Source organism: Mauremys reevesii, linkage group 13, assembly GCF_016161935.1.
Source record: "Mauremys reevesii isolate NIE-2019 linkage group 13, ASM1616193v1, whole genome shotgun sequence".
Lineage (NCBI taxonomy): Eukaryota > Metazoa > Chordata > Testudines > Geoemydidae > Mauremys > Mauremys reevesii.
In genome coordinates, this window is record NC_052635.1 from 18,331,694 (window position 1) to 18,352,292 (window position 20,599).

Here is a 20,599-nt window from a genome sequence, read left to right on the forward strand (position 1 = left end):
CAGAAAACCCGTTTTTAAATCACATACATATTATCTAAAGGGTAAGCAAATACTTTAGAAAAGTCAATTTAAAAAAATCTCAGTCTGACAGCATCTTTTGAGTTTAAATATAAAATGTTTCCCAGATGTCAGTCCAGCTACTGAATCTCACTAAAAATAATTAACTAGAATCAAGCAATCAATCTTACTGCAGGACATATAGACTACAGACTTCCACCTACACTAAATTCCAGATTTGTATAAAAAAGTGAAGTCCTTTGATTCTGGGATCTGACATGTGCTACAATCATTTACTTTAAGAAATCAGAGAGCAAACTCCAACACAGAATTTAAAACCAAATAAATCAGAATTGATATGGAATTAATAAAAGTGTTTATTATGGTAACTGAGATGAACTCCTCCTTTGTTAAGAACTCCATTCCCTATTCTACAAAAAACATCCCACAGAAATATACATAACAGCTATTGGACAAGATTTTTTTTCACATGTTCTTAGGAGAACACAGGTGAGTTCTAAACTGCAGCCAAAATCAAGCAAAACTCTTGGTCTATTTGTGGAATTCTCTCAAGAGCTCAGTGTAATCTGGCATAAAATCTTGTTGGTTTATCCATATCCCTCCTTGCTCCAAATAAACTCTGAGGATGGACATTTGTGTGTGTAAACTTATTATGAAAAGGGTACTCTTGCTCTTATTTTACTGAAAAGGACATAACCTTCAATTTTCTAAACCAACAGAACCCCAATCACTAATATTTAGATTTTTAAAATGACAGTATTCCTCTATTAATAAAGTCTTAGCTTTCCCAAAATATGATTTGTTGTGCAAGGAAACATTCTTTCTTGGAGTATTAAAAGCAGCAGCTTTATTTTTTAACATGTTTATTAAATAAGACTACTTTAAAAACAGGAAAAAAAACTGAGATTTAATATCATGGTGGCACCTGATAGTAACAATTCTTCCCTGTCAATTATAAGCCTCTTTTTAAATAAGGTGTTAATAAAAATATTACACACTGTTGAACTTGTTTACTAATAAGCCCAAGATTCATATTTTCTCATTAACTGCCATATTTTTACACATGATCATTTTTTCTGAGTGATAATTTTACAAGTTGAAGGGACACAGATGTTTAGACCCTTCAGACTAATAACTTCTGTTTTTACAGTTTCAAATTAGCCAAGGTAACTGACAAGCAGCACCTACTTTTAATAACCAACGTCTGCTAGGCTGCCACCACCATCTACTAACGTCTTACTGTTGCTAGCTACCTTACACCTGTAAGCTCTGAATTTTTTCTGTATGACATTTAAATTATGGATAAATGGTATCCTAATTTTTTATTACTTTGATTTTAACAGCTTAGGAGTTTGTCTAACATGAAAAAGTTGCTATGGCAACTTGGTGTATGACTGATGTTTTCAACTAATTTTAGCCCAACGCATACTTTACACTAGCTTTAAGAAATTAATATATTTAACTATTGTAAAAGTGCACAACTACAGTGTATATACAAAATATACCTTAAAACTCTCTAGGCGAATAGGATTTCTTAATATTTATGGAGAAATCCACAGATATACTTACAAGTATATATTTTACAGAGATATATTTACTAACCCATTACACTAAAGGACAATGAGCGTATCAGCTGTTTGGCAAGATGCAGAAAAGAAAACTCAAACCCTTCATTAGAAAGTTCCTCTTCCAAATACAACACATTTACATAAATTTTTGAAAACAGAATTAAAGCATTTACAAATGCACAACTTATGAAACAGCTTTACAAATCTTTTAGACCATACAGAAAATTAAAAATAAACAGAAAATGAAAGATTTCCAACACAAACCTGCAACTTGTTAGAAAGTCTGAAGGAACATGTGTACAAGCATGTTTCACAGCAATATCTAGAGTATTTTGAAAGGTATACCAAAAATCCCACACCCAAATACCAAGAGGAGCAAGATACACAGCACTGTATTAAATCTTAGATACACAAGGAATCAAATTCCAGATTGCAGTAGTTTAATTACATTTCACAACAAGAAATGCTTTGTTGTGATTCATTCAAGCTTGAAATACAGTTACCACCAGTTTCTGCAAGCCACATACTAATAAATTCTTAATTCAATTAATTCTGTGAACAATGAAGGCAGGTTTTCCTTTTCAATATTTTTATTCTAGTATGAAATATGAAGAAACAGCACCCAAATAATAACTGCAATATAATATGAAATTTTAATAAAAATGTACTGTTTTAAGAACAGAGCAAAATAAAAAAAATAAACTGAAAGACTTGTCTCCTATTCAAATATCCCATCTTTCTGACATCAGTAACAGAACTTTCAGCCTTTCAAGGAGGAAAAAAAAAAATCTGCTGTTGAAACAATATCCCCAAAGACTGTTAAAATGCATAACATGAATTTTCAGAGACAGTTTTATTAACAGGAGGCTTAATTTTAAACAGTATATACAATCACATCACTTTTCCAAAGTCAGAGCACCACCTAGTGATCTGTCAAAAAAAATTTATACTCATGAATTACAAAAGCATCTGTGTAATGCAACCGCCTCTTTATTGTAGTACACCTTTATACAATCCTTCCAAAAATCCTGTACTGTGAAATCCTCTCAGGATGTAGTGTTGCACAGGCTTTCAAATCTCTCCTATACACCACATGAATAAAACTGTTGCCACTTGCACCTCTAAATTATGCCAGGCTACATACTTCAGTGTTCCATGATATGCAACACTAAAAGGCACCATTTTTCTTCAACCAACAAACAGAATAGTTTATAGACTGCTGTGTTTAAGTACAATGATTTGCAGGGAATAGTGGGATTTTCAGACCAAGAGAAGAGTCTGAATTTATTATAAGCTAAGTGTAGACAAACTGTGAGTTCTACTTTTCACTCTTTTGTAAAATTGCTTTCTGATTCTCTATTCTCCATTAAAGGCTTTACTGGACAGTAAGGAAAATGGCAATTCTTTACAGAATTGGAATTAAACATAACTTTATTGAAAAAATACACAACTCCTCAATGAAAATAGATTCAAGGTTTTTTGGGGGGAAATAAAATTTACTCTCTGAAGTGTCTCATAGCAATATTCAGAGTAGCTGGTAATTTCAAAAATTTCTTTCATATATGTTTTACACTATTCTTAAAACTTTGACTGGACTCCAATATTCTAGTAATATTAATCCCTTTGGTTCTCTTAAATGCGACATTCCATGTGAGTAGTTCCAGAGATGTGAGAACTACAACATTAAATATCCAAACTAGTGCTGAAGATCCTATCCCAACTGATTTATGTAATCCTAACAAATCAAGCTACTTAAACAATGATGAGTGTTTTCTAGTTGTTGCTTGTATGGCATCAACTTTATAATTCAATTTTAAGTAAACAGTCAACTCAATATATTTGAGGTTATACCTACACTTATGTGGCAAAAGTCTTATTCTGCACAGTTTTAAATGCAACAATAAAAATAACTAAAGGTTATTCCACAAAGAACAGCTTGAATTTTACAGAACAGTTCTGCTCATATGCATAGGAATTAGTTTGGTAGACACATCAGCAATGTGCATAATTGACTGTTCACATACAGCAAGAACCTTTGAAAAACAATAAAGGTACATACACAAAACAGTTAATCTGTGTACACTGAGAATTCATTCAGTTGCAAAGTAAATTCAAGATTTTAAACAAAGCTTTGACCTGTAACAAAGCAAATTCAGCCAGCTTTTAACCAAATCTAGGAATGGCTAACTTGTTTTACAGTGGCTTGCAATAGCACCCACTCACTGACTTCATCTTAATACGTAACTACTTCCCTAATCCAAAACTACATAAAACCAATCTAGATTCCTTGATAAGCATTATGGGGCCAATTTAGCTTTAGCAAACTTTTTCTATTGGTGAATAAGAATCTGTCTTTCTTCTCCACACAGCCGTACTGGGAAATTCACTGCACACTTTATCCTTGCAGTGATTCTTCTGTAAATGGTTAAACCAGTGCTCTGCCTTCTCAAAACAAGTTTGTTTGCAATTTAAACAATCCACAGGTTCTACCCTGGAAATACTATAAAAACAATCTGGATGAATTAATCACAGCACTATGAATATCTATTCTACAAACATGTTATATGAACGGCTACCCTAAAACAAGTTTGACTTTTCTCGAACCTATAGGTCTGTCATTTAGATCAACAACAGCTGCCATTGCTTCATCACGAGACTCAAATGCAACCATTGCTTCTCCTGTGGGCATACCTTTTTCATTGTATTTTAAGCACACGGAACCTGGGATCACTTGGTAACCATAAAAGAAATCCAAAATTTCATCCACTGATACCGTAAAAGGCATGTTTTGCACTTTAATGACAGTTGGCCCTGGCTTTCCAGAACCTGTTCCAAAACCAGGGGGTCCGCTAATATGCAAGTTTCCTGGTCCAGGTCCAAACCCTGGAGGTCCACTTAAATGTCCAAGACCACCTGCAATACCAGGAGGGCCACTACCAAAGCTAGGAGGCCCACCTAAATTACCAGGCCCATTCCCAAAGTTTTGAGATCCCCCTCCAAAACCTGATGGTCCACTCAGATTACTAGGACCACTCCCAAAACCTGGGACATCAATACCAGCACCAGGTAAACCACTAGTTCCAACTGAAGGCATTCCTGGTCTAGAATCACCAAAGCCACCCATTCCTGGTGGTGGAAGAGGGGGACCAAATGTGTTAGACCCACTAAAATTACTGGGAAAATTAAATGGAGGGCCATTATTTGCATCTTTTGAGTTACCACCCATAAAGGAACGCTCATCCCCACCAGCATTTTGCACTCCTGGCATTGCCGCATTCCCTTGCATTGGCATTTTCAGCAACTTTTTCCCTTGGGATGGTGGATTTCTCTCAATTTCTCTCATTTCTTCTAGGGTGATTACACGTAAAATAACATCTCTTCCATTCAGCTTTTTACGGTGGAGGCGCTCTGACTTACGAGCATCATCTTCTGTTTTGAACTGAACCAGTGCTTGTCCTAAACCTTGCCCATTGTTATCAACAAGAATTTGTACAGAGTTTTCTTCCACTGACAGTCCCTCTAGAAACTGAAGGATTTCCATTTTTGTAATATTGTATGGAATATTTGATATATGTGCACACAACTTTGGCGGGCCTGTTTCTCCCTCAGTATTCATCATGACCTCTCTCTGATCATAGCTGAAGTTCTGCAATCTTTTCCGAATCATGTCTATCTTTTCTAACATACCCTTTTTGGTTATGGGATGAACTTGAATGAAACGGTTCCCTATGTACTGTTTATGATGACACAAAGCTGCCTTGTAGTCAGCTTCATTCCTGAACTCAACAAAGCCTTCACCAATTGCTTTCCCATTGGGTCCATAAGCTATATAAATACTGTCTTCAACAATATCTAACTTTTTAAAGAAATCTATCACATGTTTGTTCTCTGATTCAAAGGGAAGACCTTTCAAATAAACACAGAAACCCTGCTCATGAGGAGATCTTGACCGTGACCTTTTCTGTCCACTAGGAGATTTGGACCTAGAAAGCGTCTGCGGAGGATGGGTTTGTCCAGTAGGACCCATGGTTTGCTTGAAAGTTATATGGCCTCCAGCAGACACCCACTGTCTCTCTGTTGCAGGACTAACTTCAACATAGCGCTGAATCATCAGCATTCTGTTTCGCTTCAGTGCTTCAAAAGTATCTTGAGGAGAGAAAAACTTAACTAGTCCATTTCCATTATTTCGGCCTAAGTGATCCTTCAGCATATGTACTGCATCCACACGGAGCCCATGGAAAAAGTCTTTCACATCAGATTCTGTTGCAGAAAAGGGCATTCCATGAACACTGACATACAAGTCATCTGGGTTGATAGAATGGGGTTTCACACCACTTTGAGAATTCATCTGAATAGGATTTACAGGATTCATAGGACCCATAAACAATGGATTCAAGCCACTGTTCATACTCATTGCTGTTCCAGACCCATTCATTCCAGTAGGCAAAGGTGCTATAGGTGGAGGATTCATAGGAGGCATTCCTGACATAGGAGGCATAGGTGTCATTGGTGGTACAGGAGGAACAGGGGGTATTGGTGGTACAGGGGGAACAGGGGGCAGCGTAGGTACAGGAGGCGGGACAGGTATGGGGGGAATAGAAGGCATTGGTGGCAAAGATGGCATAGATGGGATAGGAGGAATTGGTGGGGGTGGTACTGTGTTCATAGGGGATGCTGTGCTAGGTATAGTTGAGCTAAACGTTGGGCTACCAAAGGTAGCTCCAAGATTTGGAGGTGCCGTTCCCATACTGGCAGTTGAGAATGTGGGTATGTTTTTGTTGCTTTCATGCACAGAAGTAGCTGCAGTTACTACACTAGGAGAAGGATTGTTAAAATTAGGTGCTGTCGTAGGTAAGTTTACCCTACCACTCATTCCAGAACTAGGCGGTGGTCCAGACCTGCTAGCGTTTGCTGGTGGCATGTCTAAATTGGCAGTTTCAAAACGCCTACGACTAAGTTCTATCATGTTTTGCATTTCAGTTTTACTGCTCAGCAACAGCGTTACTTTTGACCCTTTAATGGTACCACCTGTGCGCATCATACCAAGCCTTGCATCTTCATCAGTGGCAAAAACGATGAAAGCCTCACCCAGTTCACCCCCTACAATATGCACGCCCCCATCAGGAATGGTCAATCCAGAGAAGAAGTGGCGAATGTCCATGGTCCCCGCCACAATCGGGAGACCTTGCAAGCGGATGACCACAGCCATGCTGCGCTGAAACAACACACACCTGCAGATGAGAAAAGGCAACGGCTATGTCAGACTACTGTTTATGATACCACGTATTTACCTACAGACACCATCTACTACATTGTTTACACACTCCTAAAGACATCTTGAAAATTAAAGCATGTTTAAGTTCTAGACTTTTATTCAAATAAAATATTAAGCATTTGCAACACAAGATTAACTCAAGGTTTGCACCAAAAAAATCCAAAATAATCTGTTAAATCAAGATTTTAAAGAAAAGTCAGCCTGAGACCCAAACAAGTGTCAATACAAAAACCAAGAGTGAGGTTAAATCGGAACTATTACTTCAGATGGTTCAATATTTAGTGGAATGTACAAAAAATTAATGTTTCAGCTAAGCAACTGAACTTCAGTGGTCACATGCAAAAAACATACCGCACACCTTGAATATTGGAAGACTACTGAAACAATAAGACACTTTTGTATACTTAAAATACTCGTGCTCCGACTGAACAGAAAAAGTGCAATACTACCGAATAAAGTTTAAGACCTTCTCTTTTGCACAGATCTTAAATACAAAATCTTTACAAACAGAGAGGGAAAGGAAATTAGTTGGAATTGATCATAGCCTTAAATTTAGCTTGGTCAAATTTTTAATCACAGTTTTCAATTTCTTTTTACTGTGTTTCTTGACAGCACATTTATCACCCCCTACCCCAAAAACAAGAGGGGAGGGGGAGGTTAAGTTCTTTGGGACAAGGACTATCTTCCTCTGTGTTAATGCAGTACCTACCAAAATAGGGTCCCAATCCTAACAGGACCTTTGAGCATTACCCCAGTATGAACAATATGCTTCCAAATACACTTTATTAATGGAACGTGCCCCAGCACTGCAAACTCCAATATTTGAAACTAGTTATAAACAGTATTTTCCCAACTTTCACTTGCTGCCTAAAGGCAAAGCCTGAGCAAGGCCTAATAATCTGTGGATCAGAACCAGGGCATGGGCACAGCTATATGGTATCCCAGGTGACTGTAATTATGTAAACCTTAGGGCCAAGATTCTCAAAAATGAGTGCCTAAAGTCAGCCCCACTAACTCAATGGCTTTACATTTTCTAAGTTTTCAATAGTTTCCACTGACTTCAATAGGAATACTCTGTGCTCGCCACTTTTTTAAAAACTAGCTCTGGATTTAGAGGCCTAACTCATTTGTTAATAAACTTGGCCTAAATCTATAGCCATTTCCATCCTTCCTTCTCCCTTTAGGCCCATCCAGACTAGGGAAATAAAGCATTTTAAAATGGTGCCTAACAATCTACTGTAGACAGGAAGTTCACCTCCTAACCTACACAAGATAAATGGTATTTAAAAACAGTATGAATGTTTTAAAAACATTATTTTCCTAATCTATTCTGGACCTTAGAGCTAAAGGTCTGTGGCAGTGGCAAAGAGAAACAGATTTCTACCTCTCACTGTGGGCCATAACTCATATACCAGCTGGAGAAGGATGGGGCCACAATGCAGGCTGTGAACCATACTGATAGTGAGGGACAGTCTGAACTGTCACCACTGCTTAGAAGTGGTCACCCTTCCCACCCCACTGAGGGTGGTACAGGCTACACAGTGAAATGTAACCCTGTGCTAGGGTTTTTGCCTTGATTAGGAAGAGAGATCAAGGTTAGGTTGGAGTTGGCTAATGCTTATTAGTTAACCCTAACTATTTTGCTACTATAGACAAAAGGCCCTAGGATATATAAAGGTGTGATGTTAACATGCATTATAGCTAGGTTTCCTTGTCTCTACTCAGTTTTGCAAGTGTAAGAGTGTCTTGTCTAAACTAGACTTAGAATGATAGTTAGCATATAAGCTAGGACATGCTTACATTTTTTGCTTACATTTTTACCTTAAATCTCCAGACAAGGGCCACAAGTAAAATATGTTAACCTCAATTTAACTAGTTGAGGTCAACCACAGAGGAAGTTTAGGTTTGACCTCAGTCTGCTAACTCTAGATAAAAGGAGTTAACCTGTGTATACACCAGGAAAAAGTTTAGGTCAGAATTAGCTAATCTCAAACACCTTACGTTTTCCTGAAGTTCTTTCCTAACCTGAACACACACTTAGCAGGAGGATAAGGTTTCAGTGCTTTAAGATTTGCCAAGCCTAGCCCAATTCCAATTCAGAAGTCAGTTTCTTGTCCTGGGTAGTTACCAGCATCATCCTTCACCTGATCCTCTCCTCCCCTAGAATCCCATTAGCTCCCTCATTAAGCAATGAAAACCCATTCAATACTTGAATGAAGACCTCTGAAAACTCCTGTATGCCACAGTAAGTGGTGTTAGATATTCATAAGGGAATTAATTACAAACAAGATGGGCTACTGCAGCATTAGGAGGCAATGTGCTACCAAAGATGTCACACCAAAGTTGGATATAAAACTAAAGTCCTGACCAATTGTGATCATAAAATCCCACAGCACTTTCTGCCACACTAAAAGCATTATTTCTCAGTGTACAAGTAAAATTCAAACTCCGTTACATTTGCTTCCCTAAGTTCCCCCAGCAGTTTTGATGAAGACTTTGTTCTCTAATTCCTGTTCTGAACTGTTAGTAATATTGCTGTGCACTGTTACAGAAAATTCAAAGATTATCCACACTGACACCTGGTTGAACTAAATATTCAGGTAAAACAGGCAGCTACCACCATTTTGGGGGAAATGAGCAGTCCTGTGCATTATGGCCAACAGATGAAAGGCACCTAAGTTTATGCTCTCTAGCAGTCTGTGTTTCACGCTAACTGGAGAAGGAACATTTCTATCCTTTGAAGCATTCTGCAGTCTGCCCTTTTCCTCTCCTAATCACCATCAGCAATGGATTTTAACATTATGTAGGCTTTGGCCCATTCCTAGTAGGCATTAGCCCCCTCTGCTTCCTGTCTCCTTAAAGGCAACAGCAGAAATATCAATTACCTGCAACAAACAGTGCCCTAGCTACTATACTGGTACACTATCTGCTGTGCTGCTGCTATAGCTTTGGTTACATTTTGCTACCAGAATTTCCTAGATTGAAGGGACTGAAACTGCTATGGCAACAGAAAACGTGATCTAAATAAAGTGGAACACATGAAAACATACTGGTATTTTACCAGTAAGGGAACACTTTCTTCCACAGAAATACCAAGTGTAATTGTAAAGGAAGGTATATACACCACCTTTCAAGTGAGTATTTTTTAAAAGTAAATCTCTTTCCAGACTTTTGGTAAAATATATTTTAAAAAGTTTTGGAATGTGTTTAGTTTGGCCATTCTGGTCTCATTTCAATACTTTCTAGAAGTCTTACAATATGTTTAAGTTTATAGTAAAAAAATCTGAAAATTAAATGCGTTTTCTCAACCATTTTTCAAGGGTAATGGTGTAATTTTCTTCTGAACAGCAGAAGTGTTTACATCATAGAAGTAAACCATTTGTCAAACCCTGTATTACTCAAAAACTGCTAGGATTTCTACAATAGTTTGTTAGCATTTAAAACATTTTTGTTCTCTGTTTTAAAAAGGGAAGTGTTATTTATATAATTTTAAGGAAACATAAATTTGACCAATCCTTAAATAAGGCTACAGATCTCCAAAACTAGTGATTTATAATGAAAATCCTTACAAATTTAAGGAAAGCAGCATTACTGAACTGTTATAAAACAGGGAATTTGTGGGTCACGTCACAGGATAATATTCATATTAGAGGGACCTGATGCTTTTAAATACGTGCCAAAATTACAAATATTTAACAGGAAACTATTTTTAAAAAGCTAGGGTCCAAGAGTGTCCATGTTACAGTACTGATTAGATTTGAAAATCATTTAATACAGCCAACTAAGGTATTCAGGAACTCCAACTTTTAAACGTTAAAATATTAAGAGACATTAAGTCCTCAGCATTATCTGCTGCATAAAGAGATTAAATTTAGATATTTGTATTATTTTTACCCATGTACCCTCAAATCACACATGTTTTTCCACTACTTATTTTATCCTTTGTCAAATGGAAAACATTGACTTTTTCATAATGACTTCCTCAAGCATACACCAGGAGTGTCACAATAACAGATAAGAGCATTAACTATTGATAAATAAAAATGTTTACACAAAGAGGTGGTATGGATGGGTTTTTTACTTAAACAACTTTAAGTGGTTAGTAATTGCATATTTTGGTGCAGTATATATATTTTAATTTCTCCAAAACAGTGGAAGATTTAAGGATGTATTTAGAATCCAAGCTAAATTTCTCACCAGATATTTAAAAAAGAGCACAAGAGTGACAAACTCATTCTGTGGAGAGAGAGCATTTTTATTACACCAAGGGCCACTTCATTATGGTTATAACTACCTGTGATTCACAGAATTACAATTGACATCAGATCATTAAAATAAATAAATATATATTATATATATATAAAATCACATTTGTGGGCGTCTCTATTTTCTCATGTGTGTATGCAGTTACTCTAGTTGCATGTTCAAATGCAGTAACTGAATCAGAAAATTAAAAATTTGTTTCAAATGCTCCACTTTTGCATACCTACTTTATAATCTGATCCTTAAGTAATCATTGGTAGGTTTCAGAGATAGCATGTCATTGAGATGACTGAGGAGGTTCAGACCTCTTAGAACTGTCATTTCAAGTTAAGACAGTGCTGTATCCTATTTGGAAGCTTATCACTGCAACTATAAGCCTGAAGCTTTTTTTTTTTTTTTAAATTATGGTTTCCATTCTGAAGACCTAATGTTTTATGGATGTCAGACAATTACATTTATTATCCTGAATCTGGCCCACAGGCCAGAATTTGTCTAGTTGCCTAATAATCTGTTAATTTAACAAGTTTTACTTTAGCTTGATATTTTCAAAGTCACCTATTTAGATGGACTGGGATTCAGATTCCCAGTTCCCTTTAATTTTAATGGGAGTCAGGTATTCCAACCCCTTAGGCAGCTGTGAAACCTAAGGATGAAAAGTAAGACTTATGTATTACAGAGAATAAACTCTCTGTAATTTAAAATTACAATCATAAATGCAGTAGAATTTTTTTTTAAAATCACTCCTGGTAGGATACCTTATTTGAATTTTACAAAACTGCTATAGGTACCAAATTAAAATATTGAAAATTAAGGTCCTGATCATACAACACTTAACAGGTAATCGAACTTTACTTAAATGGCTAGACGCTTTGACTCAACGAGACTACTCATGCTTGAAGTAAAGCATGTCCATAAGTGCTTGCAACATCAGGGGTTAAAACTGTATTTTTGATAAAAGCTTATTAAGATGCATAACAGCTGTCATTTCAAAACAAAACGACTTCAACATTTATATTAACATTTTAGAATTTCACTGTAACAAAATTATAAACTCCTAAAACCACTCTCAGGCCCAAATTCACAAAAAATAGGAGCCTATACTTAAGCTCTTAAGGGTGGGATTTTCAAAAGCACCTAAGTGATTTAGATGCATAAATCCCATTGATTCAAACTACAAAACGTGATGGAGCAGCACGGCCTGGTTAAAGCATTTCTACTTTCCAGGTCAATACTGAAAGGTGATGGTTGCAAATATAGTGTGGGGCTTATCGATTGTGTTCAGGGTTATGTTTTTCTCACTGTAAGGCTGACAATGAATCCATCCCCTCATCCTGACTTTTGCAGTACAGATGGGCATTTTAAGTATGATGCATCTATGTAAAATCTGAAATTCTACTAAATTAAAAAAATATAAAATCCACTTTAGCAATTTATGACTAAAAATGGAAAGTGAATAATTATCCACATGCAAATAAAAATCTAGTTTAAATTAAAATTAAGAAATCATTTCAATTAAAAACTTCCAACGGCCGGTGATGGGACACTACATGGGGAGGGCTCTGAGTTACTCCAGGTAATTCTTTCCCAGGTGTCCAGCTGGTGGGTCTCACCCACATGCTCAGGGTCTAACTGATAGCCATATTTGGGGTCAGGAAGGAATTTTTCCCTGGGTCAGATTGGCAGAGACCCTGGAGGGTTTTCACCTTCATCTTCTGCATGGGGCACGGGTCGCTTGCAGGTTTAAACTACTGTAAATGGTGGATTCTCTGTAACAGTCTTTAAACCAGGATTTGAGGACATCAGTAACTCAGCTAGAGGTTAGGGGTCTATTCCAGGAGTGGGTGGGTGAGGTCCTGTAGCCTGCAGTGTGCAGGAGGTCAGACTAGATGATCACGATGGTCCCTTCTGGCCTTAAAGTCTATCTTGATAGACAATTATTTCTATTTCCAGTTTAAAAAATAATTGCTATTATCATAAGTGTGCAACCCATAAGAGGACAGTATTTGTCAGTGTTATACACTCACAATGTGCAACTTTCAGGAAGATTAACAAAAACTGGGTACATAGAAAATAGTAAGTAATTTAAGGCCATATGTAAAAAGTGTTGAACAGAGAAGGGTACTGGACTAACCTCTGAATTTACATATAGTTCACAGGTATAAACACAAGTTTGGAAGGCTCTACCTAGTCCCTGCTGAGTGTTAATCTACAATACCATCACCAACACATGCACATGTTTGGCAATCCTTGAACAGAGTCTAGAAGGCAGAACAGCATTGATGCTCAAGGAAGGATTGAAGGTATCTAGCTCGAGAAGTGTTAGGGGGACTAATTATAGCTAGAACTGGGCAGGTGGCAGACTTTTTTGCAAGGACTAGCATTCACCTATTACATTAAGAAAGCCTAAATACCTTCTCAGAAATAAATATATCCGAGCTCTCTGCAAATCCTAGTTATAAGAACCCAAATAGTATATATTTTACACATTGATATCTATAGCTTTTAGGAACATGCAGAACTATTGCCTGCAGCAAATACCTACATTTACAAACAGTGGAGACTGGTTGGAGAGAGTATTCAAAGCTACCATATGCTGATAAAACAGCACTACTTCAGAATTTGGCAGAAAAGTCATTTACAAGGACAACACTGCCATAACAACGATTACCAGTGGGAATCAGAGCCAAAAAATCCAAACTGTGTGCGCGCGCAATTTTTACTGACCAAAATATTTTGATACCAATTCATATATTCCACATAATTGTTAAGAAATATTCTTAACATGTAGTCAATAAGCATAAAAAGAAATCTTCATGTCAAAAATCTCTTACCTGCAGAGACTGCTGTTTTTTTCTTAATAAGTAGCAGAAGCCAAGCCAATCCTGTGGGCAACCAATTAAAACCAACTTTTAGACTGCAATAAAGAATAAATGGAGGCAAAAATCAATTCAGGCAACACAACAGCAGTAACAGTCCACAACGAACTGTATATTAAGAAAGTTCAGGTCTGAGACCACCACAAAGCACTGCATCATATAGCAACCACAAGACTAAGTGTGCAAAAAATTTAAACACTTGTTAATCTCTTACATTTTGATAATTGCACTTGCTTAATTATACTTTGTTACCAAATTTTAACTCATAAGAATACATACAAATTAAAAGCCAGAAGACACTCATTACACAGTATTTAACATCTCCAGGGTTTTTTTTCCCTTTCCAGATTCCCGAATTAGTCAATGTATCGTTAGAAAGCAAGGGTCACACCCTTGACCCCCAAAACTCACAATGCAGAATCAAATCCTGATACTGAATAATAAAACCTTACCCAAACCATTTGTTACTAACACTATCAAGTCAATTGCTTTTTAATTCTGCACTTTCCTATCCCCACCTAAGCAAAACAGTACTTTATGCTGCTACTGAGAAATACTTAACTACACATATCAACATCCTTCCAAGAACCAGCAAAACCTTTTGAGCTAAGACACACATCGAAGTCTCATCTTTGGAAAACTCGCACTTTCACATGCTGTACTATGGGAACCCATGCCTTTTTGTTTGCAGTCTACAGCCCTAATCTAACATGCAATACAAGAGTCAGATCCCAGTCATTCTTTGTACTCAAGATTATTACATTTCTATTCCAGGGATCACAAGAGTGAGCAAAAAAGCTATGTGTTTTTACTGGAAATGCTTGTGTCTACATCTGGAAAAAAAACAAACACATGCATTAACTATTCCATTACCTAACAGACCACCTCACACTATACTCTTGGCTCTCTGGAAGGTACCTATAGAAAAATATATTAAGAAAAAATTGAGAAACAGGTCATCTGAAAAAATATGAATTAGTTGCCCTTTTCTCATGAAGTTGGACCACTGGGGGCATCTGCTGTAAACATTTAGTATTGACATGCATCCACAAACTGGTGTTAAATGTACTGCATATAATCTAGAAGAATTCACTATCAAAAGATTAAAACAAACCAGTCACATTCAAAAACCTTCAGGAAACAAGACACCAACAGCAAAATTACAAGTGAGAAAAATATGTAAACTGAAGTCCCGCAAGTTAGACTTTTCATTAAAATGACAAATATACTCATCTCCAAAACAGAGCCATGCTTTTTTATTTAAAAAAAAAAAAAAGAGGACTCAAGACCAGACAACCCCAAATTAGGAATCTGCTATTTGCTCCAAAGAGTAGCCAGTTTCAAAAAGTAATTTCCAATACAAAAAGATATGACATAACCTGAAGGACAGCTTTCACACAAATATTTATCTATTTAAGTATAGATTTGGAATAGATCTTTCATACAGAAGCAACATTTTACCAAGAAATTCCAGATAATTCAGAACGTTTCCACTATACAGACCAAAAAGCATTCTAGTTGTGTACACTTATCTAGAAACCTAAATCTAATAAAAATAGGCTAAAGTAATATTGTGCCAAAGATACATTATCCTACAAAATACCACATTATAGTATGCAAAACCCAATAGCGTTCTTCAAATAGTCTACCATGTTTGAACTTTCCATTGTACCCATCCAGCATAATTCATTTACCATTAACCAACATCATGATTTGTTTAGACAAATCTAAGTTATTTTCTAGATCTTGAATCAGAACATTTAAAAGACCACATTACACTGTCACAGAGACATTCTCTCATGTGAATTTGGTGCTCACAAGGGTGTTACCTACATAAACAACCAAATGAAGAAAGAAGCAGATACTGCTTTTCCATACAGAACTGACAATTGTGATCTGAATCACCCCATAATTCTAGATTTATGCCTTTCCTGAAAAAAAATCAAATTCTGCCACATTCCCCATTGGTTTTGCACTGTAGACAAATATCCACTAGAGACTAGGATGAGACCCAATTTAGATCACAAGTGAAAATAAGCAACGAGGTTCTCTAAAGGTGGAAAAAGGTGCACTGATCTACTTCTCTAACCCCAGCAGTGAGAGTTGGGAAGGGAAGCTTGAAGCGATACACAAGCTAAGGACACAAGGTAATACAGCAAGAACCAAGATATTTTCTCCCCCCAAGAAAGAGGAAAATTCAGAGAATAGATTCATGTTTCAGATTCCAACATCAGAAGGGACAACTGAGATTATCTAGTCCAACCTCCTGTATTAACACAGGATCCAGATGCATTCTTCTTAGGACCCATTTTGAAGCACATTTTCCTATAGTCTACAGCACCTAAGAAAAAGCTACAGTAGTTCTGAGTACATCACCAATCTGCAGTTATGATTAAAGTAACACCAGTTTACATAAACACCTTTCATACAGTTACATTCCTTATGTTAGTGATAAGGGCATTTTATCCTATTTAAACTTCACTTTTGCCAACTCCTCCTTCCTACGCATTTTCCAGGGGAAAAAATGATACAAACACATTTTATATTTTTTTCCAGCACAGCTTCCTTTTTCATCATGGCCGCATATTCACTTTGGAAAAGAGCAAAAGGCTTCTTGTAAAGCTAAGAGCAAAGAGGCAACCTCCAGGCCCTCTCACTGAAAGATGCCCACAATTCTTCCTGTCCACTATCAACAGTGGATAACCCAACTGTCTCTCTAAGAGAGGCTGTAATGATTAGTTGTATTTCCTATTATTGAGAAGTGGATCTATTCAAACCAGAAGGAATTAGAGTGAAGGCATGCCAGGATCCTCTGACACACACCAACTGGTGAAACAATGTGAACCGCAAAGGAGAATTTGATTGCCACAGATGCTGTAGTCAGCTCACCAAGTAAGCAGTGTTGTGTTTACACCTTGTATCCAGATGGCCTACGAGGGTACAAACATCAACATCACAACCTTAATCGTGCCATTGCTTTTATTTCTGCCCCCTCCCAAGGCATACAAGCTTGACGTTAATTTGTTGTCACTGTCGCAGCAGAACACTCGTTGCACGCACTGAGGGAGCCGTCGCTCATTTCTGCAAAGCGCCCCAAGACGCTGGCACGTTAAAGGCGAGTCAGTATCCAGCTCACTCCTGTTTCCCATCCTCCGCTCCAAGGCCCCTGGAGCCAAAGCCCCGCGCCGGGGCTCACATTCAGCAGCCCGGAGCACAAAGGGGCGGAAGCCGCCGGACTGTCTGCGAGAAGAAAACACGGCTCCGCGACCACGGGCACTCCACGCCCACCCGAGCGCACCGCCTACTCCGCGCAACTCGCATGAGCCGCGCAAAGGCCAGGCTCTGCCCCCGGGGAGCGGCCGCAGCGGGGCGCTCCGGGCCGCAGCGGGGCCGTGAGCGGCGCCGGTATTTAAGGCCCCGGGCGACAACGGAGCCCTGCGAACGAGGGCGGAGGCACGGGCACGCTGGGGCCCGCGCCCCGGGGCCTCCTCAGCCCAGTCCCTGCCCCTCCCCCCTTTGTGCGGCTGGGAGGACACGCTCCGTGGCGGGCCCGGCCTCCCCCCGACACAGGGCCCAGCCGCGCGGGGAGGGGGCCGGGCCCGGCCCGGACGCTGCCGGTTTCTTACCGAGGAATCTGTACGGAAAAAGGGTTAGAAAGGACCTAATCGCCGCCCGGGCCCCGCTCCCCGCGCGAGCCCAGCGCCACCGACCGAGCAGCGCCACAAAATGGCCGCCGCAGCTGAGGCGCCGCCGCGAGGGAGGGGGCGAGGCTTCAGGAGAGGGGGCGGGGCCTAACAGAGAGGGGGGCGGGGCGGAGCTTTGGTGACGACCTGTCGCGCGCGCCGCCTCTGCCCTGCTGCAGAGTGGGCGGGCCTATATGGCGCGCGGCGCAGCTGGCTCCTCCTCGGCCACAGGGAACCTGCTGCCCTGCAGCAGCGCGCAGGGCGGGGCGCTGACAATGATGTTCATCGCGCGACTTGCTGCTGCTTTTCCCCGTCCTGGCGCTCGGGCCTCGTAGCCAAGATCCCCGGCCGGCGGAACGACCTGCAGCCCTCCTGTCACGGAGCCAGGTGCCCCAAAACTCCACCTGCCAGCTGTGCCCCCTTCCAGCTGTGCAACCCTGCGAGAGGCGAGCACGGTGCCGTGCCAGGCAGGTGCAGATAGTGTGTCCTGTGTTCGACCAGAATACCCACTAGAAAAAGGACTCTGGCGGCTCTGGTCAGCACTGCTGACTGGGCCACTGTGTTCAGCTGCCGGTGCTGCATAGCTCCCAGGAAGTAGCACCATGTCCCGCCTCTGGCTTCTATGTGTAGGGGCAGCCAGGGAGCCCCACATGCTACCAATTGTGGGGGTGGCACCTGTGGATGGGGCAGTGTGCAGAGCCGCCTGGCTGTACCTCTGTGTAGGAATTGGGGGGTGGACATGCTGCTTCTAGGAGTTCCTTGAGGTAAGCAATGCCTGGAGCCTGCAACACTGAGCCCCCACCACCACCCTGAGCCCCCTCCTGCCCTCTGAACCACTCAGTCCCAGCCCAGAGCCCCCTCCTGCACCCTGACCACCTTATTTCTGGCCCCACCCCAGAACCCGCAGCCCAGAGCCTGTACCTCCTCTCACACCCCAACCCCCTGCCTCAGCCTGGAGCGCTCTCACATACTCTAAACAACTCAGTTCCCCAGCCCAGAGCCCCCTCCAGCACCCCAGTCCCCTGAGCCAGCCTGGTGAAAATGAGCGCGTGAGTGAGGGTGGGGAGAGTGAGCGACAAAGGGAGGAGTGGATGAAGTGAGCAGTAGGCAGGGCCTTGGGGCAGGGCAATCATTCATTCATTCATGCCCGTCACCCCAACCGGGGTATGGGCCGCCAACAACAGATCTCCATAGTACTGTTCTACTTTTCCCCCTTGCTACCTCCCCTTGGCCAAGTCTTCCCACTTGTCACCCCTCCCCCCCCCCCGAAGACCCAGCTCTTCATCACTGCCTTTGGATCAGACTGCTTTCTCCTGATTCTTCTCTTCACTGCCCACATACCAGCGCGTGCAAGTACTGAGCGTACAGGAGACAGTCCCCTTGCTCTCCATTCACCTCCCCAGTACCACATCAGCTGGGAGCATGGGCGGCAAGTTATATACCCACGTGGTGTCTGGGCACCAGCAATATTCAGAGCCCAGGGGCCCAGCTCCACCAATGTTGCCTGCCTCCCCCAAGTGTCCCCCGGACTCCTTTGTTGGCCCCGTGCATATCCCCAGGCCCCAAAGGGAGCAGAGCGTCCCTGCCTCTTCCGTGCAGCTCCATGCTGCCTCCCTGCAGCAATTGCTGCCGCAGAGTCCTAGTACCCCCCATATCGACTGCCAGGGCAGACTGGCCCTTCCTCCTCAGACCCTTCTCTTTTCTGGCGGGACCCTCCAGCAGCACAGCCTCCCTCCCTCCAGTCACCACTCCTGCCCCATGCTGGGCAAGGAGGCAGCCCCATCCCCCACCCCCAGTGAGGCTACAGTCAGGGGCAACAGCAGTGGAGGAGGTGCACGCAGCAACCCCCGGCACCCATGGGGGAGGCGAGGGAGATTCCTGGACCTGAGAGGGGCCCTACGAGCACATGCAGTGACAGTGGTGGGGGTGAGTGTGCTGCTGGGGGGCGGGAAGAGGCGGCGGGAAAGGGGGTCCCTACCCCAGAGCTCGCTGCTGCTGGCAGGGAAAGGGCTGGGGTGAGTCCTCGTCTCTGGCCTCAAACCTAGAGCAGCCTGCCTGCACCCCAAACTCATCCCCAGCCCAGCCCCACCCCAGAGCCCCCAGCCAGAGCTTTCACCCCCCCGCACCCTAACCCTCTGCCTTAGCCCTGAGCCCCTCCAACTCCCCAAACGCCTTATCCCCAGTCCCAGCCAGAGCCCTCATTCCCACCCTCTGCCTTAGCCCTGAGCCCCCTCCAGCACCCCAAACCCCTCATCTCCAGCCCCAGACAGAGCCCTCACACCCCCCTGCACTCCAACCCTCTGCCCTAGCCCTGAGCCCCGCCAACACCCCAAACCCCTCCCCCCCCTCCCAGCCAGAGCCCTCACCCCACACTCCTACTCTCGCCTGAGCCCCTCCCACCCCCCAAACCCCTCATCCCCAGCCCCAGCCCTCATCCCCTGCACCCTGTCTGCCCCAACCCTGAGCCCCCTCCTGCATAATGAACCCCTCATCCTGAGCCCCACCCCACAGCCCTCACCCCACACCCGAACCCTCTGCCATAGTCCTGAGCCCCCTCCCACAGCCCAAACCTCTCATCGTCCCGCACCCTGTCTGCCCCAATCCTGAGCCCCCTCCTGCATCATGAACCCCTCATCCCCAGCCCCACCCCAGAGCCCTCACCCCACCCCTCTGCCCTCCCCCTGAGCCCCCTCCCACACCCCAAACCTCTCATCCTCAGCCCCACCCCTGCACCCCCTCCCTCCCCCAAACTCCCTCCCAGCGCCTGCACCCTAGACCTCCTCCCAGAGCCTTGGGCAATTGGGGGGGCGGAGTTTGGGCAGGGGCGGGTTCTGGGCACCACCAAAATTTCTACAAACCTGCCGCCCATGAGAGGGCAAGCAGGGGCAGATTATCCTATGGGCCCAAGAGCCCCGG

At 41.9% G+C, this 20,599-nt stretch overlaps 2 protein-coding genes across 3 annotated transcripts in view; both read right to left on the reverse strand.

The window, feature by feature from the left end:
* Positions 1-17,748, reverse strand: part of CPNE1 (copine 1) — a 97,839-nt gene extending 80,091 nt beyond the window's left edge. The window contains exon 1 of one of the 2 annotated variants that reach the window (XM_039499423.1): positions 17,627-17,748. The gene's annotated coding sequence lies outside the window, so the exon portion shown is untranslated. Of the gene's footprint in view, positions 1-6,674; positions 6,803-17,626 lie in introns of those variants that run through there. The other variant, XM_039499425.1, reaches the window with a different exon arrangement.
* On the reverse strand, positions 355-17,754 carry RBM12 (RNA binding motif protein 12). The gene is made up of 3 exons (XM_039499421.1): positions 17,627-17,754; positions 13,956-14,038; positions 355-6,817 (listed from the first exon to the last, which is right to left on the reverse strand). Exon 3 carries the CDS (start codon positions 6,793-6,795, stop codon positions 4,159-4,161), a length of 2,637 nt encoding a protein of 878 aa, XP_039355355.1. The 5' UTR covers positions 6,796-6,817; positions 13,956-14,038; positions 17,627-17,754; the 3' UTR covers positions 355-4,158.
* Between the last annotated feature and the right edge of the window lie 2,845 nt (positions 17,755-20,599).

Bases quoted from the DNA above. Each gene is read 5' to 3' on its own strand.
- RBM12 (XM_039499421.1), bottom strand. From the start codon at position 6,795: ATGGCTGTGGTCATCCGCTTGCAAGGTCTCCCGATTGTGGCGGGGACC.